This window comes from Stenella coeruleoalba (genome assembly GCF_951394435.1).
Source record: "Stenella coeruleoalba genome assembly, chromosome: 2".
Classification (NCBI taxonomy): Eukaryota; Metazoa; Chordata; class Mammalia; order Artiodactyla; family Delphinidae; genus Stenella; species Stenella coeruleoalba.
The window spans coordinates 59,105,121-59,129,919 of record NC_137147.1 but is presented as its reverse complement, the minus strand read 5'-3'; the positions used below and the strand labels follow the sequence as shown (position 1 = coordinate 59,129,919).

The following is a 24,799-nucleotide window of genomic DNA, read 5'->3' as shown; positions in this document are numbered from 1 at the left end:
TATTTTTTTCTTGCCTAATTGCCTGGTTAGAATCTCTAGTACAATGTTGAATCAATGTGGAGAGAGTGAACATCCCTGTCTTGTTACTGGTCTTAAGGTGAAAGCTTTCAGCCTTTCACTGTTAAGTATGTGAGCTGTGAGTTTTTCATAGATGCCCCTTATAAGGTTGAGGAAGTTCCCTTCAGTCCTAGTTTGTTGAGTGCTTTGATCCTGAAAGGGTGTTGGATTTTCTTAAATCTCTTTTCTTTGTCTGTTGAGTGATCATGGGTTTTTTCCTTCTTTATTCTTTTAATATTGTGTTTATTGGTTTAGTTTTGTATGTTGAACCAACCTTGTATTCTTGGAATAAATTCCACTATCATGATATATAATTGTTTCTACATGCTGCTGGATTTGCTTTGCTAGTATTTTGTTGAGGATTTTGCATCTATATTTATAACAAATATTGATGTGTGGTTTTCTTTTCTTGTGATGTATTTGTCTGACTATCATATCAGGGTAATACTGGCCTCATAGAATGAATGAGTTAGGAAGAGTTCCTCCTCTTTTATTTTCTGGAAGAGTTTGAGAATGATTGGTGTTAATTCTTCAGTAAACTTTTGGTATAATTCACTACTGAATCCAACTGGCCCTGGGTTATTCTTTTTGGTATCCACAGGGAATTGGTTCCAGGACCCCCATGAATACCAAAATCGGAGGATGCTCAAGTCCCTTTCATAAAATGGCATAGTATTTGTAAATAACCTATGCACATCCTTCCTCCTGTATATTTTAAATAATCTCTAGATTCCTTATAATACTGAATAAAATGTAAATGCTATGTAAGTAGTTGCCAATGTGTGGCAAATTTAAGTTTTCCTTTTTGGAACTTTCTGGAAATGAAAAAAAATTTTTTTTTTTTTTATCTACAGTTAGTTGAATCTGGCTGTAGAACCCATGGATATGAAGGGACAACTGTACTAACTCAGTCTGTTTATTTGTTTTAGGTCTAATCAGATTTTCTATTTCTTCTTGAGTTAGGTTTAGTAGTTTATGTGTTTTTAGTAATTTGTCATTTTCACCTAGGTTATGTAATTTGTTGACATACTATTGTTCTCAAGATCTTTTTCATTTCTGTAAGATTGCTAGTAATACTTTACTTACTGGTTTTAGTAATTTGAGTCTTCTCTTTTTCTTGGTTAATCTAGCTACAGATTTGTCAATTTTGTTGCTAGATTTTGTTGATTTTCTTCCCCCCCCAAAACCAATGTTTGTTTGTTTTTATCTTTATTGGAGTATTTTTGCTTTACAGTGTTGTGTAAGTTTCTGCTGTACAACAAAGTGAATCAGCTATATGTATACATATATCCCCATATCCCCTCCCTCTTGAGCCTTTGTAAGAGTTTGAGAAGGATGGGTGTTAGCTCTTCTCTAAATGTTTGATAGAATGCACCTGTGAAGCCATCTGGTCCTGAACTTTTGTTTGTTGGAAGACTTTTAATCACAGTTTCAATTTCATTACTTGTGATTGGTCTCTTCATATTTTCTATTACTTCCTGCTTCAGTCTTGGAAGGTTATACCTTTCTAAGAATTTGTCCATTTCTTCTAGGTTGTCCATTTTATTGGCATAGAGTTGCTTGTAGTAGTCTCTTAGGATGCTTTGTATTTCTGCAGTGTCTGTTGTAACTTCTCCTTTTTCATTTCTAATTTTATTGATTTGAGTCCTCTCCCTGTTTTTCTTGATGAGTCTGGCTAATGGTTTATCAATTTTGTTTATCTTCTCACAGAACCAGCTTTTAGTTTTATTGATCTTTGCTATTGTTTTCTTTGTTTCTATTTCATTTATTTGTGCTCTGATCTTCATGATTTCTTTCCTTCTGCTAACTTTGGGGTTTTTTTGTTCTTCTTTCTCTAATTGCTTTAGGTGTAAGGTTAGGTTGTTTATTTGAGATGTTTCTTGTTTCTTAAGGTAGGATTTTATTGCTATAAACTTCCCTCTTAGAACTGCTTTTGCTGGTTTTGGGTCATCGTGTTTTCATTGTCATTTGTCTCTAGGTATTTTTTGATTTCCTCTTTGATTTCTTCACTGATCTCTTGGTTATTTAGTAACATATTGTTTAGCCTACATATGTTTGTGTTTTTTCGTTTTTTCCCCTGTAATTGATTCCTAATCTCATAGCGTTGTGGTTGGAACAGGTGCTTGATATGATTTCAGTTTTCTTAAATTTACTGAGGCTTGATTTGTGACCCATGATGTGATCTATCCTGGAGAATGTTCAGTGCGCACTTGAGAAGAAAGTGTAATCTGCTGTTATTGGATGGAATGTCCTATAAATATCAATTAAATCTATCTGGTCTATTGTGTCATTTTTTTTTTTTTTTTTTTTTTTTTTTGCGATACACGGGCCTCTCATTGTTGTGGCCTCTCCCGTTGCGGAGCACAGGCTCCGGATGCACAGACTCAGCGGCCATGGCTCACGGGCCCAGCCGCTCCGCAGCTTGTGTGATCCTCCCAGACCGGGGCACGAACCCGTGTCCACTGCATAGGCAGGCGGACTCTCAACCACGGCGCCACCAGGGAAGGCCCTATTGTGTCATTTAAAGCTTGTGTTTCCTTCTTAATTTTCTGTTTGGATGATCTGTCCATTTGTGTAAGTGAGGTGTTAAAGTCCCTTACTATTACTGTGTCAACGTCGATTTCCTCTTTTATAGCTGCTAGAAGTTGCCTTATGTATTGAGGTTTTCCTATGTTGGGTGCATGTATATGCATATATATTTATAATTGTTATATCTTCTTCTTGGTTTGATCCCTTGATCATTATGCAGTGTCCTTCCTTGTCTCTTGTAACATTCTTTATTTTAAAGTCTATTTTATGTGATATGAGTATTGCTACTCCAGCTTTCTTTTGATTTCCATTTGCATGAAATATCTTTTTCCATCCCTTCACTTTCAGTCTGTATGTGTCCCTAGGTCTGAAGTGGGTCTCTTGTAGACAGCAAATATATGGGTCTTGTTTTTGTATCCATTCAGCAAGCCTGTGTCTTTTGGTTGGGCATTTAATCCATTCATGTTTAAGGTAATTATTGATATGTATGTTCCTATTACCATTTTCTTAATTGTTCTGGGTTTGTTTTTGTAGGGCCTTTTCTTCTCACGTGTTTCCCACTTAGAGAAGTTTCTTTACCATTTGTTGTAGGGCTGGTTTGGTGGTGCTGAATTCTCTTAGCTTTTGCTTGTCTGTAAAGCTTTTGATTTGTCCATTGAATCTGAATGAGATCCTTGCCGGATCTTGAGTAATCTTGGAGTAATCTTGGTTGTAGCTTCTTCCCTTTCATCACTTTAAATATGTCATGCCCCTCCCTTCTGGCTTGTAGAGTTTTTGCTGAGAAATCAGCTGTTAACCTTATGGGAGTTCCCTTATATGTTATTTGTCATTTTTCCCTTGCTGCTTTCAATAATTTTTCTTTGTCTTTAATTTTTGTTAATTTGATTACTGTGTGTCTCGGTGTGTTCCTCCTTGGGTTTATCCTGCCTGGGACTCTCTGCACATCCTGGACTTGGGTGACTGTTTCCTTTCCCATGTTAGGGAAGTTTTCGACTATAATCTTTTCAAATATTTTCTCAGGTCCTTTTCCTCTTTCTTCTCCTTCTGGGACCCCAGAAGGAGAATGCAAATGTTGTTGCATTTAATGTTGTCCCAGCGGTCTCTTAGGCTGTCTTCATTTCTTTTCATTCTTTTTTCTTCTGTTCTGCAGCAGTGAATTCCACCATTCGGTCTTCCAGGTCACTTATCTGTTCTTCTGCCTCAGTTATTCTGCTATTGATTCCTTCTAGTGTAGTTTTTATTTCAGTTATTGTATTGTTCATCTCTGTTTGTTTGTTCTTTAATTCTTCTAGGTCTTTGTTAAACATTTCCTGAATCTTCTCGATCTTTGCCTCTATTCTTTTTCCGAGGTCCTGGATCATCTTCACTCTTGTTATTCTTTTTTATATATATATATATATATATATATATATATATATTTACATATTTATTGACGTATAATTGCTTTACAATGGTGTGCTAGTTTCTGCTTCATAACAAAGTGAATCAGTCACACACACACATATGTTCCCATATCACTTACCCCTCGCTCCCACCCTCCCTATCCCACCCCTTTAGGTGGTCACAAAACACCAAGCTGATCTCCCCGTGCTATGCAGCTGCTTCCCACTAGCTATTTTACGTTTGGTAGTGTATATATGTTCATGCCACTCTCTCACTTTGTCACAGCTTACCCTTCCCCCTCCCCATATCCTCAAGTCCATTCTCTAGTAGGTCTGAGTCTTTATTCCTGTCTTACCCCTGGGTTCATCATGACATTTTTTCCCCCTTAGATTCCATATATATGTGTTAGCATACGGCATTTGTCTTTCTCTTTCTGACTTACTTCACTTTGTATGACAGACTCTAGGTCCATCCACCTCACTACAAATACCTCAATTTCGTTTCTTTTTATGGCTGAGTAATATTCCATGTATACATGTGCCACATCTTCTTTATCCATTCATCTGATGTTGGACACTTTTGTTGTTTCCATCTCCTGGGTATTGTAAATAGAGTTGCAGTGAACATTTTGGTACATGACTCTTTCTGAATTATGGTTTTCTCAGGGTATATGCCCAGTAGTGGGATTGCTGGGTCATATGGTAGTTCTATTTGTAGTTTTTGAAGGAACCTCCATACTGTTCTCCATAGTGGTTGTACCAATTCACATTCCCACCAGCAGTGCAAGAGTGTTCCCTTTTCTCCACACCCTCTCCAGCATTTATTGTTTCTAGATTTTTTGATGATAGCCATTCTGGCTGGTGTGAGATGATATCTCATTGTAGTTTTGATTTGCATTTGTCTAATGATCAATGATGTGGAGCATTGCTTCTTGTGTTTGTTGGCAGTCTGTATATCTTCTTTGGAGAAATGTCTATTTAGGTCTTCTGCCCATTTTTGGATTGGGTTGTTTTTTGTTATTGAGTTGCATGAGCTGCTTGTAAATTTTAGAGATTAATCCTTTGTCAGTTGCTTCATTTGCAAATATTTTCTCCCACTCTGAGGGTTGTCTTTTGGTCTTGTTTATGGTTTCCTTTGCTGTGCAAAAGCTTTTAAGTTTCATTAGGTCCCATTTGTTTATTTTTGTTTTTATTTCCATTTTTCTAGGAGGTGGGTCAAAAAGGATATTGCTGTGATTTATGTCATAGAGTGTTCTGCCTATGTTTTCCTCTAAGAGTTTCATAGTTTCTGGCCTTACATTTAGGCCTTTAATGCATTTTGAGCTTATTTTTGTGTATGGTGTTAGGGAGTGTTCTAATCTCATACTTTTACATGTACCTGTCCACGTTTCCCAGCACCACTTATTGAAGAGGCTGTGCTTTCTCCACTGTACATTCCTGCCTCCTTTATCAAAGATAAGGTGACCATATGTGCGTGGGTTTATCTCTGGGCTTTCTCTCCTGTTCCATTGATCTATCTTTCTGTTTTTGTGCCAGTACCATACTGTCTTGATTACTGTAGCTTTGTAGTATAGTCTGAAGTCACGCAGCCTGATTCCTCCAGCTCCATTTTTCGTTCTCAAGATTGCTTTGGCTATTCGGGGTCTTTTGTGTTTCTGTACAAATTGTGAATTTTTTTGTTTTAGTTCTGTGAAAAATGCCAGTGGTAGTTTGATAGGGATTGCATTGAATCTGTAGATTGCTTTGGGTAGTAGAGTCATTTTCACAATGTTGTTTCTTCCAATCCAAGAACATGGTATATCTTTCCATCTATTTGTATCATCTTTAATTTCTTTCATCAGTGTCTTATAATTTTCTGCATACAGGTCTTTTGTCTCCTTAGGTAGGTTTATTCCTAGATACTTTATTCTTTTTGTTGCAGTGGTAAATGGGAGTGTTTTCTTGATTTCACGTTCAGATTTTTCATTGTTAGTCTATAGGAGTGCCAGAGATTTCTGTGCATTAATTTTGTATCGTGCTACTTTACCAAATTTATTGATTAGCTCTAGTTGTTTTCTGGTAGCATTTTTAGGATTCTCTATGTATAATATCATGTCATCTGCAAACAGTGACAGCTCTACTTTTTCTTGTCCGATTTGCATTCCTTTTATTTCCTTTTCTTCTCTGATTGCTGTGGCTAAAACTGCCAAAACTATGTTGAATAAGAGTGGTGAGAGTGGGCAACCTTGTCTTGTTCCTGATCTTAGTGGAAATGCTTTCAGTTCTTCACCGTTGAGGATGATGTTGGCTGTGGGTTTGTCATATATGGCCTTTATTATATTGAGGAAAGTTCCCTCTATGCCTACTTTCTGGAGGGTTTTTATCATAAATGGGTTTTGAATTTTTTCGAAAGCTTTCTCTGCATCTATTGAGATGATCATATGGTTTTTCTCCTTCAGTTTGTTAATATGGTGTAGCACGTTGATTGATTTGCGTATATTGAAGAATCCTTGCATTCCTGGAATAAACCCCACTTGATCATGGTGTATGATCCTTTTAATGTGCTGTTGGATTCTGTTTGCTAGTATTTTGTTCAGCATTTTTGCATCTATGTTCATCAGTGATGTTGGCCTGTAGTTTTCATTCTTTGTGACATCTTTGTCTGGTTTTGGTATCAGAGTGATGGTGGCCTCGTAGAATGAGTTTGGGAGTGTTCCTCCCTCTGCTATATTTTGGAAGAGTTTGAGAAGGATAAGTGTTAGCTCTTCTCTAAATGTTTGATAGAATTCGCCTTTGAAGCCATCTGGTCCTGGGCTTTTGTTTGTTGGAAGATTTTTAATCACAGTTTCAATTTCAGTGCTTGTGATTGGTCTGTTCATATTTTCTATTTCTTCCTGATTCAGTCTTGGCAGGTTGTGCATTTCTAAGAATTTGTCCATTTCTTCCAGGTTTTCCTTTTTTTGTCATAGAGTTGCTTGTAGTAATCTCTCATGGTCTTTTGTATTTCTGCAGTGTCAGTTGTTACTTCTCCTTTTGCATTTCTAATTCTATTGATTTGAGTCTTCTCCCTTTTTTTCTTGATGAGTCTGGCTAATGGTTTATCAATTTTGTTTATCTTCTCAAAGAACCAGCTTTTAGTTTTATTGATCTTTCCTATTGTTCCTTCATTTCTTTTTCATTTATTTCTGATCTGATTTTTATGATTCCTTTCCTTCTGCTAACTTTGGGGATTTTTTGTTCTTCTTTCTCTAATTGCTTTAGGTGCAAGGTTAGGTTGTTTATTTGAGATGTTTCCTGTTTCTTAAGATAGGAATTTATCACTGTAAACTTCCCTCTTAGAACTGCTTTTGCTGCATCCCACAGGTTTTGGGTTGTCGTGTCTCCATTGTCATTTGTTTCGAGGTATGTTTTGATTTTCTCTTTGATTTCTTCAGTGATCAGTTCGTTATTAAGTAGTGTATTGTTTAGCCTCCATGTGTTTGTATTTTTTACAGATCTTTTCCTGTAATTGATATGTAGTCTCATAGCGTTGTGTCGGAAAAGATACTTGATACAATTTCAATTTTCTTAAATTTACCAAGGCTTGATTTGTGACCCAAGATATGATCTATCCTGGAGAATGTTCCATGAGCACTTGAGAAAAATGTGTATTCTGTTGTTTTTGGATGGAATGTCCTATAAATATCAATTAAGTCCATCTTGTTTAATGTATCACTTAAAGCTTGTGTTTCCTTATTTATTTTCATTTTCAATGATCTGTCCATTGTTGAATGTGGGGTGTTAAAGTCCCCTACTATGAATGTCTTACTGTCGATTTCCCCTTTTATGGCTGTTAGTTTTTGCTTTATGTATTGGGGTGCACCTATGTTGGGTGCATAAATATTTACAATTGTTATATCTTCTTCTTGGATCAATCCCTTGATCATTGTGTAGTGTCCTTCTTTGTCTCTTCTAATAGTCTTTTAAAGTCTATTTTGTCTGATATGGGAATTGCTACTCCAGCTTTCTTTTGGTTTCCATTTGCATGGAATATCTTTTTCCATCCCCTTACTTTCAGTCTGTATGTGTCTCCAGGTCTGAAGTGGGTGTCTTGTAGACAGCATATATATGGGTCCGGTTTTTGTATCCATTCAGCCTGTCTGTGTCTTTTGGTGGTAGCATTTAATTCATTTACATTTAAGGTAATTATCGATATGTATGTTCCTATTCCCATTTTCTTAATTGTTTTGGGTTAGTTATTGTAGGTGTTTTCTTTCTCTTGTGTTTCTTGCCTAGAGAAGATCCTTTAGCATTTGTTGTAATTTTGGTTTGGTGGTGCTGAACTCTCTCAGCTTTTGCTTGTCTGTAAAGGTTTTAATTTCTCCATCAAATCTGAATGAGATCCTTGCTGGGTAGAGTAATCTTGGTTGTAGGTTTTTCTCCTTCATCACTTTAAATATGTCCTGCCAGTCCCTTCTGACTTGCAGAGTTTCTGCTGAAAGATCAGCTGTTAACCTTATGGGGATTCCCTGTGTGTTATTTGTTGTCTTTCCCTTGCTGCTTTTAAATATGTTTTCTTTGTAATTAATTTTTGACAGTTTGATTAATATGTGTCTTGGAGTGTTTCTCCTTGGATTTATCCTGTATGGGACTCTGCTTCTTGGACTTTATTAACTATTTCCTTTCCTATATTAGGGAAGTTTTCAACTATAATCTCTTCAAATATTTTCTCAGTCCCTTTCTTTTTCTCTTCTTCTTATGGAACCCCTATGATTCAAACGTTGATGCGTTTAGCGTTGTCCCAGAAGTCTCTGAGACTGTCCTCAATTCTTTTCATTTTTTTCTTTATTCTGCTCTGCAGTAGTTATTTCCACTATTTTATCTTCCAGGTCACTTATCCGTTCTTCTGCCTCAGTTAGTCTGCTATTGATTCCTTCTAGAGTATTTTTAATTTCATTTATTGTGTTGTTCATCGTTGCTTGTTTCATCTTTAGTTCTTCTAAGTCCTTGTTAAGTGTTTCTTGCTTTTTTCTCTGTTCTTTTTCCAAGATTTTGGATCATCTTTACTATCATTATTCTGAATTCTTTTTCAGGTAGACTGCCTATTTTCTCTTCATTTGTTAGGCCTGGTGGGTTTTTGTCTTGCTCCTTCATTTGCTGTGTGTTTTTCTGTCTTCTCATATTGTTTAACTTACTGTTTTTGGGGTCTCCTTTTTGCAGGCTGCAGGTTCGTAGTTCCTGTTGTTTTTGGTGTCTGTCCCCAGTGCCTAAAGTTGCTTCAGTGGGTTGTGTAGGCTTCCTCGTGGAGGGGACTAGTGCCTGTGTTCTGGTGGATGAGGCTGGATTTTGTCTTTCTGGTGGGCAGGTCCACGTCTGGTGGTGTGTTTTGGGGTGTCTGTGGACTTGTTATGATTTTAGGCAGCCTCTCTGCTAATGGGTGGGGTTGTGTTTCTTTCTGGCTAGTTGTTTTGCATAGGGTTTCCAGCACTGTAGCTTGCTGGTAGTTGAGTGAAGCTGGGTGTTGGTGTTGAGATGGAGATCTCTGTGAGATTTTTGCCGTTTGATATTACGTGGAGCTGGGAGGTCTCTTGTGGACCAGTGTCCTGAAGTTGGCTGTCCCACTGAGAGGCACAGCACTGACTCCTGGCTGCAGCACCAAGAGTCTTTCATCCACATGGCTCAGAATAAAAGGGAGAAGTAGAAAGAAAGAAAGAGGATAAAAGAAAATAAAAATAAAAATAAAATAAAGTTAGTAAAATAAAAAATAATTATTAAGAAAAAAATTTTTTTTAAAAGTAAAAAAAGAACAACAAAAAAACGGACAGATAGAACCCTAGGATAAATGGTGAAAGCAAAGCTCTACAGACAAAATCTCACACAGATGCATATACATACACACTCACAAAAAGAGGAAAAGGGGAAAAAATAATAAATGTTGCTCTTAAAGTCCACCTCCTCAGTTTGGGATGATTCGTTGTCTGTTCAGGTATTCCACAGATGCAGTGTACGTGAAGTGGATTGTGGAGATTTAATCCGTTGGTCCTGAGGCTGCTGGGAGAAATTTCCCTTTCTCTTCTTTGTTCGCACAGCTCCCAGGACTCAGCTTTGGATTTGGCCCCGCCTCTGTGTGTAGGTCGTCGGAGGGCGTCTGTTCTTCGCTCAGACAGGATGGGGTTAAAGGAGCAGCTGACTCGGGGGCTCTGGCTCACTCAGGCCGGGGGGAGGGAGGGGCACGGAGTGTGGGGCGAGCCTGCGGCGGCAGAGGCCAGTGTGACGTTGCACCAGCCTGAGGCGCGCTGTGCGTTCTCCGGAGGAAGTTGTCCCTGGATCCTGGGACCTTGGCAGTGGCGGACTGCACAGGCTCCCTGGAAGGGAGTTGTGGATAGTGACATGTGCTCACACACAGGCTTTTTGGTGGCGGCAGCAGCAGCCTTAGCGTCTCATGTCCGTTTCTGGGGTCCGTGCTGTTAGCCGCGGCTCGCGCCCGTTTCTGGAGCTCCTTTAAGCAGCGCTCTTAATCCCCTCTCCTCGAGCACCAGGAAACAAAGAGGGAAGAAAAAGTTTCTTGCCTCTTTGGCTGGTCCAGACTTTTCCCCGGACTCCCCCGTGGCTAGCCATGGTGCACTAACCCCTTCAGGCTCTGTTCACTCTGCCAACCCCAGTCCTCTCCCTGTGCCCCGACTGAAGCCCGAGCATCAGCTCCCAGCCCCGCCCGCCCCGGCCGGTGAGCAGACAAGCCTCTCAGGCTGGTGAGTGCCGGTTGGCACCAGTTCTCTGTGCGGGAATCTCTCCGCTTTGCCTTGCGCACCCCTGTTGTTGTGCTCTCCTCCGCGGCTCCGAAGCTTACCCCTTCCGCCACCCGCAGTCTCCGCCCGCGAAGGGGCTTCTTAGTGTGTGGAAGCCTTTCCTCCTTCACAGCTCCCTCCCACTGGTGCAGGTCCCGCCCCTATTCTTTTGTCTCTTTATTGTTTTTTCTTTTGCCCTACCCAGGTACGTGGGGGAGTTTCTTGCCTTTTGGGAGGTTTGAGGTCTTCTGCCAGCGTTCAGTAGGTGTTCTGTAGGAGTTGTTCCACGTGTAGATGTATTTCTGATGTATCTGTGGGGAGGAAGGTGATCTCCGCGTCTTACTCTTCCGCCTTCTTCCCCTTCTCCCACTATTGCTATTCTGAATTGTTTTTCTGGAAGGTTACCTATCCCCACTTCATTTAGTTGTTTTTATGGGGTTTTATCTTGTTCCACCATCTGGTACATAGCCCTCTGCCTTTTTATCTTGTCTCTCTTTCTGTGAATGTGGTTTTGTTTCACAGGCTGCAGGATTGTAGTTGTTCTTGCTTCTGCTGTCTGCCTTCAGGTGGATTAGGCTATCTAAGAGGCTTGTGAAAGTTTCCTGATGGGAGGGACTGGTTGTGGGTAGAGCTGGCTGTTGCTCTATAGGGCAGAGCTCAGTAAAACTTTAATCCGCTTGTCTGTGATGGGTGGGGCTGGGTTTCCTCCCTGTTGGTTGTTTGGCCTGAGGCAACCCAACACTGGAGCCTACCCAGGCTTTTTGGTGGGGCTAATGGTGTACTCTGGGAGGGCTCACGCCAAGGAGTACTTCCCAGAACTTCTGCTGCCAGTGTCCTTGTTCTCACAGTGAGACACAGCCACCCCCCGCCTCTGCAGGAGACCCTCCAGCACTAGCAGGTAGGTCTGGTTCATTCTCCTCTGGGGTCACTGCTCCTTCCCCTGGGTCCCGATGTGCACACTACTTTGTGTGTACCCTCCAAGAGTGGAGTCTCTGTTTCCCCCAGTCCTGTCGAAGTCCTGCAATCACATCCTGCTAGTCTTCAAAGTCTGATTCTCTAGGAATTCCTCCTCCCATTGCCAGACCCCCAGGTTGGGAAGCCTGACGTGGGGCTCACAACCTTCACTCCAGTGGGTGTACTTCTGTGGTATAATTGTTCTCCAGTTTGTGAGTCACCCACCCAGCAGTTATGGGATTTGATTTTATTGTGATTGCGCCCTCGTACCGTCTTATTATGGCTTCTCCTTTGTCTTTGGATTTGGGGTATCTTTTTTGATGAGTTCCAGTGTTTTCCCGTTGATGATTGTTCAGCAGTTAGTTGTGATTCCGGTGCTCTCACCAGAGGGAGTGAGAACACGTCCTTGTACTCTGCCATCTTGAACTAGTCTTGCCTCTTCTTCCATCTTTCAACCTATTTATGTGTTTTAATCTAAAGTGTGTGTCTTGTAGATGGCATATAGTTGGAACGTGTTTTTTTTCTGTCTATTCTGCCAATCTCTGCCATTTAGTTGGACAGTATAACTCATTTACATTTAATATAATTAGTGATACTTCTGCCATTTTGCTATTTTCTATATTTCTTAGGTCTTTTTTGTTTCTTAGTTCCTCCATTTCTTTTGTGTTATATAGATGTTTTATATTGTGCCGTTTTAGTGTTCCCCCCCCCCCGCCCCTTAACTGTATGTGTTTGATTTATAATCATTTACTTTGGGTTAATCCACTTAATGTCAACAACTTTTCTTCTATATAGTTCCATCCTTGCATTCTGTATGCTGTTTTTGTTACAATTTACATCTTTATGTATTTTACATCCAACAAAATAAATTTCTAATTATTGCATTATGCAATTGTGTTTTAAATTAGATAGAGAAAAAGGGAGTTATAAACAAAAATGTGTTTATAACCCTGCCCTGCTTTTATTTAGAACGTTAGGTTAAGCCTAATATCTGATAAGGCTGCTGAAACAAGGCTGAAACAAGACTGAAACATTTAAGTAAACCTTTACTAAGTGGTTTTATACTGAGGGTAAAAAAAAGAAAGGAGAAGAATAAGAATCAGACAGTTTAGTCTTAATAATATACCTTCCTCTCAGCCTGTGTCCCATTTTAGGACCTGGCATATATATATATTTTAATATTTATTTATTTATTTGGCTGCGTCAGATCTTTCATTGCAGCACATGGGCTCTTTGTTGAAGCACACGGGCTCTCTAGTTGTGGCACACGGGCTCTCTAGTTGTGGTGCATGGGCTCTAGAGTTTGTGTGCTTAGTTGCCTCGTGGCATGTGGGCTCTTAGTTACTTGACTAGGGATCGAACCTGTGTTCCCTGCATTGGAAGGCAGATTCTTAACCACTGGACCACCAGGGAGGTCCCAGGACCTGGCATATTTTTATGGGCTAGGTACCATTTTAGCACCCATCCTTACTCCTACCTTCCTCAATGTCTAGGTCCCAAGAGAGAATGACCGAAGTAGAAATAGTTGTTTTACCAGCTTAAGATCAGATACTGGTTTCCTTTTAGAGGTCCTCTCCCTTTATCTGTATGGTTGGCTTTGGGAATGATCACTTCCCTCACCACATTAAGAATGATATCATAACTATTTGCAGGAAACTTTCCCGTTTCAGTGGAACATAGACTGTATCAGACGATCTTTCTGTACAGTGACCCCTCCAGGATATCCATGTAGTTTTGTCCAATAAACTGGTATTATAAAACTCAGAGTTGGAGTCACAGATTTGTGAGTTATTAGCATAGTGGTTTTAGTGTTTAGTTTCCGTTAAAACAATGGAAATGGATAAAATAAAAAGAGTATGTTTTTAAAAGTGTCTGGAATGTAACTTGTTAATAAATGTGGAATTAGTTGCTGGGTAGATGGATGAATGACTGAACGAATGTTAACTGCTTCTTGTGAGGTAATTATTAATTTTACAGATCGTGTTTCATCTTGTTTGGGTTGAACTCTTATTCTGCCTTAGCTCTTTTTAGACCATTTGATTCTAAAGCTCTTTTGATACCCTTTTAAAGGGAGAATTATTAATGATTACAAGTTTACATTTTTTGTAAAGAAAAGAATTTAAGAAAGGGATATACTAAAAATAGTTTTTATCAAACTTGATTATGAATAATGAGTGAATCAGTGCCCCTTTTAAACTTTTTGGTGGTTTATCACTAATTACAGGAAAAAATCTCTTTATGTAAAGTGGAAATTATTTTTTAAGTTTTATGTATTGGAGAGTGTAGGTTCATAAAACTTTGCATTACAGTCAAGTATTATCAGGGCCTGTATATTGACATCTTATTATGTTGTTTTTATTAATATAATATTTATTTGAGGTAAAATGAAAAATAATTTTAATTTAACCTCACTGTATTTTGTCAGCTTGATTAATTGCTTCTTTTAAGTTACGTGGTCTAGAATTCCTTTAATACTCACGTTTGGGAGTGGAATAGGTTTTAAGTGTTCCGTGATTAATCACTACCATGTTGTATGGAGGGTTACCTATTCTAAAATTTAGGACCAGTTTATCAAATCATGTGTAATTGTGTATTGCATTATATTTACTGATGTTTGATAAATTTGGTTATTCTTTCTATACTTTTGTGAGATAGGGTTCTATATTTTAGTTAAAATTTAAGGGTGAAAAATCTCCATGAGAAAACCAGCATAATTAAGACCTGAGCAATGGATTTGAGATGCATTCTTGAGACTCAGATTCTTTGCTATTCCTCAGTCCACCACATCCCACCAGATTCCACCAGCTCAAGGCTTTAACGTAGAATTTACCATCTCCTTTTAGAATAGAAGGACTGATAAAATGTTATTGGATTTAAGAAATATCACTATACTAAAGATAATTACATGTTTAATCTGAGAGATGCTTTTAGAATTGTCTCTTAAAGCGTTGTAGTGTTGTAAAGAAATCATTCCGATTATTAGGTTTTTGAAGTGATGTGCATTCTATGTTTTGACATAGTTAGCTGAAAGTAAGATGGTTGGAGAATATGTAAACTGTAAAGAAAGCATCTTTTCTTCCCAGTATTGTGTGTCAAATGCCTCTTTTACTCAGAGGCAGAAATAGATTTTTTTTTTTTTTTTTTAAATCACTGGTTGTTTCTAGCGATGTCACAATTCTGTGAGCTGGTAACAAGGGTAATGTAGGGAGAGGCAGAGGCAGAGATCAGGGTAAAGGTTTTTTTTTTTTTTATTTTTTAGAAAAGGTATAATCAGGTTTATTTAATACAGGTTAATGAACTGTTGATAGCATATATGGGTCACAGTTACAAAAAAGATTTTGGGGAAGAGAATAGATATTAAAAGGTGTTTTTCTAGATAGAAGGGGCCTAAAAAGGGAAGATTTGCCATAGAGGTTTTGGGTTGAACCCTGGAAAGAATCAAACCTGATCAGACTTGAGGTTGTTCTTAAAAAAGGGTATTTTTCCCCCCTACTTTTCACCTTTTTATGGGATTGAATAATATGTGGGGCCTGGTAACAAAGAAAAATAACCTCATTGGATGACAGTGAATAATGAACTGACCTAGAGAAAGATGAAATACAGAAGCAACTGCAAAAGCCTTAAGCTGTTTTGTGCTGAAAACTTGTTAGGGAGAGAAATAATGTGGAAAGGCTGTGGTTATAGGATCATGGTCTTTGGAGGAGGACTAATAGAAACAGCTACCTTTATTGAGTACCTGCACTCCATATTCATACAGCATTATTCCCATTACAGATAAGAGAAGGGAGCCACTGAGGTAGGGTAGAGGGATTCAAATTCTAAACCCAAGGTTTCATCAGTGGTTTTCAAACTTTAATAAAGCAGCAGATCCATTTTTCCCCCCATAGGGAAATCTTATATGGAACCCCATATACTCTATGGAAAAAGCCTAAACTGGTTGAATCAGGGTAAGACCACCTGATTCAGCGTCTTTCTTTGGCCTTCTTTCCTCTTACTCTCATTTTCAGAAGCTCTGAGGCATCTCTGTAGAACTCTGGTCAGAAAAATCATTAAATTTCACCATACTACTTTCCTTCATCACTTGGTGATAGTGGTTGAAAATTGCCAGAAAAATACCCTCTGATACCTGCTGTTTGGTGATAGTCTGGTACCCATTTCATGAAAAGGGTGTTAATAGTATTTACATGTAAACTTGTACTTACGTTTGTGTCTTAATCTGTTGGGGCTGCCATAACAAAATACCATAGACTGGGTGGCTTAAACAGCAAACATTTTTCTCACAGTTCTGGAGGCTGGGAACACCAAGATAAAGATGCCACGGATCTGGTGTGTGGTGAGGGCACACTTCTGGTTCATAGTCTTCTCATTATAACCTCACGTGGTAGAAGTGTCAAGGGAGCTTGGAGCCTCTCTTCTAAGATCACTAATCCCATTTCTGAGGGCTCCACTCTTATGACCTAATCACCTCCAAAGGGCCCTACTTCCAGATACCATCACATTGGGGATTAGGTTTCAACATAAGAATTTTGGGGTTGCAGGGGGACACAGAAAAATTCAGTGTTTAGCAGTTTGTAATCAACAATTTTTATCAAAAGTGTATTTTTAAGAGGTTAATTTTCTTTGTCTTGAAGGTTGTGGCAGCATTGCCTGAAGATATGAGACCAGGTTCTAACTTCTATGGTTTTCCATGGGAATTAGTGATATTTGCAACTGTTGTTGGATTTTTTGCTATTCTTTTGTTTTTGTGGAGAAGTTTTCGATCGGTAAGTAACCAGTGCTCTGTATACTAAGAGAATGTTCGTTCTGTCTTCATGTTGAACAAGTAATATGAGAAACATATCTTTTGTTTTAAGGAAACAGGTTATTGTTGTGTGGGCTACTCATGTTAATGTGTGGCTGCTAGAAACTGAATATGGATTTAGAGGAATTTTTTAAAGTGTAAAAATTCTCTGTAGGAGTATTCCACACTAATACTAAAACCCTACCTCTATTTCTTTTTTTTTAAAAAAAATTTTATTGGAGTATAGTTGATTTATAATGTTGTGTAAGTTTCAGGTGTACAGCAAAACCTACCTTTATTTCTTACTTGCTTATTATTTGGGGTCTGTGTTTATTTTTAACAGTATACTATACATCTGTGAATATACCACCCAACCTGGAATCAAAGATATTGACTGTCACCTATATTTAGGTGATCCTCCCTCATTTCATCCCCCTGCCTCCCTGCACTAGAGGTAATCCTGTTCTGGATCCTGTGTTAATTATTCCCATGCCTTAAAAAAAATTTTTTTTGGTCATATGTACACAAATCCTTCAGAAGTGTAGTAATTTTGCTTAGTCTCATGCCATATGTCATGTTTTGGAACTGTTTTACTCCATCCTATATTGCTAAGATTCATCCATATTTTTGACCCATTTTGATTGTTTTAAGAATATTATATTGTAAGAATATATTACAATTAATTTATATATTTTATGGTCTTGGGCCTTTGAGTTGTTTCCAGGTTTTTTTCTATTACAAATAATGCTGCTGGGTAGTTTCTTATACTTGTCTCCTGTTGTATATTTGTAAGTTTCTCTTGGGAATATACTAGGTGTGAGATTACTGGGTTATATAGTATATTGGAAGTTCTGCTTTTAAAACATAGTACCAAATTCTTTTCCAAATTGTCTGTACCAATTTATACTCCCAACAGTAGTATATAAGAGATCCTGGAGATCCATTTGATCTGTGTCATCTCCAACACCTGTTATTGTTGAAATTCTTTATTTTTGCCACTTGAATGGTATCTTAACCATGGTTCTGATTTGTATTCCTTGATCACTAGTGAGATTGAAAACTCAGTAAATTTATTGTCCATATGTATTTTTTCTTCAGGGAAATATTTATGTCTTATACCCATTTTTCTTTTGAGTAGTTTGTTTTCTTTTTTATTTGTAGTTCTTTATATATTCTTGATGATATCCTTGTTGATTATCTATATTGCATATGTCCCAGTACGAAACATCTTTTCATTTTTCTTAAGATGTTTTGTGATGAGTAGAAATTCTTAATTAAAACAGTTTTCTTTTAGCACAGAATTGCTTGATCCATCTTGAGTTGATTTTTTGTTTAGTGTGGGGTAAGGAGTTGGTGTAATTCCCCACCCCTCTTCCCCCGCAATATAACCTTTTCCCCAGCTTTGTTTATTGAATAGTCTCCCTTCTTCCCATTCATCTGCCATGCTACATATGAGAGTTCCACATACATGTAGACTTTTTCTGTGCTCTTTATGCTCCTGATTATTATTGAAAGCAGATACATGTATATCATTCTATATCCATCCATTATTAGGTCAGGCTTGCTAATTATCTAATTTGTGGTGTTCGTGTATTACATATTCTTGCTCTTTTTTTGTTGTTTCCTTCATCTGTCAAGAGTGAAGAGAAGTTGGCTGAATTCCACTGTCATGATGGATTTATCAGTTACTTTCTGTAGTTTTGTCAATTCTCGCTTTACATATTTTGAGGGTATTTTGTTAGGTGGATACATGTTTAGAATTGCTACATCTCTTCTTGGTGGATTGAATCTTTTATCAATAACTAGTGACCCTCTATAACTCTTCCGATGCTTTTGTCTTAAAGTCTCTTATCTGATGTTAGTATAGCCAGACCAGTTTTCTTTTTGGTAATATTTCATGTGTCTTTTTCCATCCTTATATTTTCCAGTCTTTCTGTGGTCTTTTACTTAATGTATGTCCTGTATGAATTTCTTTTTTTATTTTTATTTTGTTGGAGTATAGTTAATTTACAATGTATTAGTTTCGGATGTACAGCAAAGTAATTCAGTTCTGTATGAATTTCTTTTATATAATCTGAAAATCTGTTTTTTCACTGAGTTTAGTGTATCTACATATATTATGATTATTGATTACTGATGTATTTGGACCAGTTTCTTCTAGCATACTTTATTAATTTGTTCCACTTTTAATGTTTCTTTTCTACATTTGTAAGTAAATCTTCCTTCTGAGAAAACAAAAACCTTATTTAGCATACTTTCACATCCCTTGGTCTCTTTCACTTTCCAATCCCCTTTCATATTGGTATAATCTAGAATTTTAGTTCTAAAAATATTTCCTTTTCCATTGCTTTGTTTTTTACTTTCTCCTCCACCCCTTCTCCAGTCCTCAAGACAACAACATATATTACCAAGATATTTGATCACCCATAATTGACATATCTCTTGCAGGGGCTCCTGAATTTAATTCTTCCCATATTTGAATACTTCTTTCTAGATTGTTTTCAGTGTTGGTCTTTGTGTGGCAAACCTTTTGTATGCTTGAGGATGTTTGAATTAAGTCTTCACACTGAAATGATAATTTGCTTGATACAAGCATTCTGTGTGCAAAGTTCTATCCTTTTACTTCCTTGTCTTTTTACATCTAATGTTGTTACTTTTTGAAAGGTCTAGTGTCAATGTGATTCTTATTCATTTGTAAGTGATCTGTTCTCTGTGGAGGCTTTTAATTTGATATCCTTATTTCAATATAATATGTTCAGGTTTGATTTTTTTTCTTATTTCTTTAAATTCTCTTGAATATTTAAATATGAAATCTTTTATCTTTATTAATTCTGGGAAGTTTCTTCTGCATTTTACATTTTTTTTTCCTCTTTGGAACTATTATTTTTTTAAGATGTTGGCTCTTCTACTTCTCACTTCCCTCTTAACTTTTTTCCTTTTTTTTTTAATGGTTTACTGTTACCTTTTGAGATAGTTTCTGAATCTGATGTTTCAGTTCACTAATTGTTCCTCATCTATACCTACTATATTGTACCTTGACTTTCTTTTTTAATTAATTTATTTTATTTTTATTTTATTTTTGGCTGCGTTGGGTCTTCATTGCTGTGCGTGGGCTTTCTCTAGTTGCGGCGAGTGGGAGCGACTCTTTGCTTTGGTACGCGGGCTTCTCATTGCGGTGGCCTCTCCTGCCGCGGAGCACAGGCTCTAGGCACGCAGGCCTCAGCAGTTGTGGCTCGCGGGCTTAGTAGTCGTGGCTCACGGGCTCCAGAGCGCAGGCTCAGCAGCCATGGCACACGGGCCTAGCTGCTCCGCGGCATGTGGGATCCTCCCAGACCAGGGCTTGAACCCGTGTCCTCTGCATTGGCAGGCAGATTCCTAACCACTGCACCACCACGTAAACCCTGTACCTTGACTTTTAAATCTTGTTTTATTTAATTTTATTCCTGTATATCTTCTGTAGATCATTTAAGTCCCCACTGTTTTCTCTACTTAGATTACCTTAGTCCTAAACCTGCTTCCCTTATAAATGGAATTTTTCCTTCATTGTTTGAGAGAGAGGTTAAAGAAGAAAAAAGTTTTTTTACTTTATAGTCAGCAGATCCATGGCCGCATGGTAACATTTTTCAAACCGTTATTTTGGATATCATTACTGGGGAGATGATACAGGGGCTTCCTTAAGTAATTTGTTTTAGGGTCAAATATGTTTGAGGAGCAGTGGGCTAAATGAAATGAAACAGATATCTTTAAGGTAGACTTATTTCAGAGGCTTTAATATGCTAATACACAATGTGACTTCAGTAGGACGACTTTCATATGTATTTTTCTCATTGGAAATAGAACACTTTTTGGCGAACTTACCTTTATACTAAGGCAATGACAAACCTTTTGTTTTTAAGTTGGCAATAGAAGTTAAATAAATTATATGTGCTTGCATGTGTGTGTGTTTTAATGTAATTTTTGTTAAAAATTTGTTTCAGGTTAGAAGCCGGCTCTATGTGGGTAAGCTCTTTTTTCTATTTTAGATCTCATCATTGTTGTTTACAATTAAATCAACTTAAAAACATGATAGCATTAACTCTGTTTTTAGGAAGAGAGAAAAAGCTTGCTGCAGAACTTTCTACACTGATCGAAGAAAAATGTAAACTACTTGAAAAATTTAGTGTTGTTCAAAAGGAGGTAAGACGTTTTTGAATATGTTGACATTCATGTTAGAATCAGAAGACTTGATACTTTTCAATGCAGCTACTTCTGTGTTAGTTGAAGATCACTCATGCTTTGTTTGCAAAGTGTGAGACTTCAGTGGCTTTCATACTACCAGTCTAAATTTTAACCATTGTGGTAGGTGCATAGTGATGTCTCATTGTGGTTTCAGTTTTCATTTCCCTGACTAATGAGGTTAATCACCTTTTCATGATTATTGGCCATTTGGATATCCTTTTTGTCATGTTGCCTAGTTTTTTTTTTTCACATTTTAAAAAGTATGCTTATCTCTCTTTTTCCTTTTGATATGTAGGATTTTTTCCTATGTTTTGGATACAAGTCCTTTGTCAGGTATACGTATTGCAAATATCTTCTTGCACTCTGTGGTTTGCCTTTTTATTTCAAATGGTGTCTTGGTAAGCATAAGTTCTTAATTGTAACATAGTCTAATTTTTCAGTCTTTTCTTTATGATGACTGTTATTTGTTTCCTACTTAAATTTTTTTGTGTACTCAAGAGTATGAAGATATTCTTCTGTGTTATCTTTTAGAAACTTAATTTTTTTACTCATTTAGTCTTTGTACTAGTTTGCTAGGACTGCCATAACACAATACCACAGACTGGATGACTTACATAGAAATTAATTTTTTTTCACAGTTTAGGAGGCTAGAGGTCCAGGATCAAGGTGTTGGCAGGTTTGGTTTCTTCTGAGGCTTATCATTTTGACATAACTGGTCATCTTCTTGCCCTGTCCTCACATTGTCTTTTCTCTGTGCAGGTGCACGTTTCTGATGTCTCTCAGTGTGTCCAAATTTCCTCTTCTTGTAAGGGCACCAGTAAGATGGATTAGGGCCTATCTTAATCCAAGGGGCTCATTTTAACTTAACAACCTTTATTTTTTTTAAATTTTATTTATTTTTGGCTGTGTTGGGTCTTTGTTGCTACCCACAGGCTTTCTCTAGTTGCGGCAAGCAGGGGCTGCTCTTCGTTGCGGTGCGCTGGCTTCTCATTGTGGTGACTTCTCTTGTTGCGGAGCACGGCCTCTAGGTGCGTGGGCTTCAGTAGTTGTAGCATGTGGGCTCAGTAGTTGTGGCTCACGGGCTCTAGAGCGCAGGCTCAGTAGTTGTGGCACATGGGCTTAGTTGCTCTGCGGCATGTGGGATCTTCCCAGACCAGGGCTTGAACCCGTGTCCCCTGAATTGGCAGGTGGATTCTTAACCACTGTGCCTCCGGGGAAGTCCTAACTTAATGATCTTTAAAGGGCCTGTCTCCAAATACAGTCACATTTTGAGGTATTGGGGCTTCAACATACACATTCTGAGGGGAAACAGTTCAGCCCTAAATTAATCAGTCTTTAATCTATCTAGAATTGAATCTGTGATGGTGTGATTGGTGGTTAGTATTCAATATATTATATATATATTTTTTTGCGGTACGCGGGCCTCTCACTGTTGTGGCCTCTCCTGTTGTGGAGCACAGGCTCCGGACGCGCAGGCTCAGCGGCCATGGCTCACGGGCCCAGCCGCTCCGTGGCATGTGGGATCTTCCCGGACCGGGGCACGAACCCATGTCCCCTGCATTGGCAGGCGGACTCTCAACCACTGTGCCACCAGGGAAGCCCAGTATTCAATATTTTTCATGTGGCTATTGAATTTACCAGTACCATTTATTAAAAGACCATCTTTTCCTTTTGTTCTGTAGTGTCGTAGTCTTAGGTTATGTGACTGTATATATCTGAGTCTGTTTCTATAATATTTTCTATTCTGTTGGTCTGTTTTTTAAAAAAAATATATCCTTGCACCAATACCATGCTTTTTATTTTTTTTAATTTTTTAATTTTTTTAACATGTTTATTGGAATATCATGCTTTTTAAAGTCTACCTAGCACGTCTTGATGTCTGACAATATAAACCTCCAGGTTTGTTTTTCAAGATTGTCTTGGCCGTCTTGGCACTTTGTCTTTTTGTGTAAATTTTAAATCACTTCATCAGTTTACACATGCACACATACACATAGCCTCTTAGGAGTTTGGGATTGCATTGAATATATAGATTAATTTGGAGAGAATTTACCTTTTTACAGTGTTGAGTGTTTATCCGTGGGCTGTGATATATCCTTCTTTTTATGTCTTTTTAAAATTCTCTCAGTATTGTTCATACATTTTTGTGTTGAGGTCTTGTACATCTTTTCTTAGATTTATTCCCTGGTATCTGATGAGTTTTGAAACTATTATAAATAGTATAGTTTTTTTAACAGCTTTTCGGGGGTATGATTCACATACTATACTATTTATTTAAAGTGTACAAATGAATGGCTTTTGTATATTCACAGAGTTGTATGTCCACCACAAAATATTTTCAGACATATTTTTTACACCCCAAAGAAACCCTGTACCTCTTTAGCTGTCATCCTTCACCCAATCTCCCCTACTTGTAAGCCCTAGACAGCTTATCTACTTTCTGTCTCTATAAACTTGCCTACTCTAGATTCCATTTTACATAAATGGAATGACACAACATGTGCTTCCTTGTGACTAGCTTTTTAAGCCTAGCATAATGTTTTCAAGATTCATCCATGTTGTACTATGTATCAATACTTAATATCTTTTTTTGCCAAATAATATTCCCTACCACAACTGATATATCCATTTTTCAGGTGGTGGACATTTGGGTTATTGTACTTTCTGGCTGTTATAAATGATGCTGTTGTGGACATTCTTGTACAAGTTTTTGTGTGGATATATGTTTTAAATTCTTTGAGGCATATACCTAGGAGTAGAATTGCTGGGTCTATATATAACTTTTTGAAGAACTGCGAGATTGTGTTTCACAGTGGCCGTACTAGTTTATATTTCCACCAACAGTTTGTGAATGTTGCGTTTTCTCCACATCTTTCCCAACACTTATTTTTTTTTTGGCCACGCCATGCAGCATGTGAGACCTTAGTTCCCCAACCAGGGATCGAACCCGTGCCCCCTGCAGTGGAAGTGTGGAGTCCTAACCACTGGGCCCCTCAGGAATTCCCTCCCAACACGTGTTATTATGTCTTTTTGATTATAGCCATCCTAGTTGATGTGAAGTGTGTCTCAATGAGGTGTTTCTTTTTTTTTTTTTTGATTTTATTGAAGTATAGTTGGTTTACAGTGTTGTGTCAGTGAGGTTTTAATTTGCGTTTCCCTGATGGCTAGTGATGTTGAACATCTTTTCATTTGCTTATTGGCATTTATATATTTTCTTTGGAGAAATGTCTACTCAGTTCCTTTGCCTATTTTTAATTTTTAAAAATTAATTAATTAATTTTTGGCTGCGTTGGGTCTTTGTTGTTGCGCACAGGCTTTCTGTAGTTGCGGTGCACGGGGGCTACTCTTCGTTGCGGTGTGCAGGCTTCTCATTGTGGTGGCTTCTCTTTGTTGTAGAGCGCGGGCTCTAGGCGCGCGGGCTTCAGTAGTTGTGGCATGCGGCCTCTGTAGTTGTGGCTTGTGGGCTCTAGAGTGCAGGCTCAGTATTTGTGGCACATGGGCTTAGTTGCTCCATGGCATATGGGATCTTCCCCGCCCAGAGCTCAAACCCGTGTCCACTGCATTGTCAGGCGGATTCTTAACCACTGTGCCACCAGGGAAGCCCCCTTTGCCTATTTTTAAATAGGGTTATTTGTCTTTGTTATTGAGTTCTAACTTTATATATTATAGATATGAGCCCCTTATCAGATATGTAATTAGCAAATATTTTCTCTTATTCTGTGGCATGTTCTCCTCACTTTCTTGGTGGTATATTTGAAGCATAGAAATTTTTAATTTTGGTGATGCTCAGTTTATCTATTTTTTCTTTTGTTGGTTATGCTTTTGGTGTCATTTCTAAGAAACTGTTGCTTAAAACAAGGTCACAAAGATTTACATCTGTGTTTCCTTCTAAAAGTTTTATGTGATTAGCTGTTATGTTCAGATCTTTGATCTATTTTGAATTAATTTTTGTATATTGTTAGGTAGGGGTCCAGCTTTATTTTTGGCATGTGGATATCCAGTTGTCTTAGCACTGTTGTTGAAATGACTAATCTTTCCCCATTGAATTGTTGTGGCATCCTTGTTGAAAATCAGCTGACCATAATTGTGAGGGTGCATTTCTGGGCTCTCAGTTGTATTTCATTGATTTATATGTC

General features: G+C 38.0%; 1 protein-coding gene across 6 annotated transcripts in view; it reads left to right on the top strand.

The window, feature by feature from the left end:
* MIA2 (MIA SH3 domain ER export factor 2) overlaps window positions 1-24,799 on the top strand; it is an 89,968-nt gene that overhangs the window by 8,521 nt on the left and 56,648 nt on the right. For 5 of the 6 annotated variants that reach the window (XM_079906372.1, XM_079906373.1, XM_079906371.1 and 2 more), the window contains exons 2-4: window positions 16,297-16,428; window positions 20,423-20,444; window positions 20,533-20,621. The exons of the other annotated variant lie outside the window; for it this stretch is intronic. In XM_079906372.1, the coding sequence (XP_079762498.1) occupies window positions 16,297-16,428; window positions 20,423-20,444; window positions 20,533-20,621 (243 nt within the window). The remainder of the gene's footprint in view (window positions 1-16,296; window positions 16,429-20,422; window positions 20,445-20,532; window positions 20,622-24,799) is intronic. 6 annotated transcript variants of the gene reach the window in all.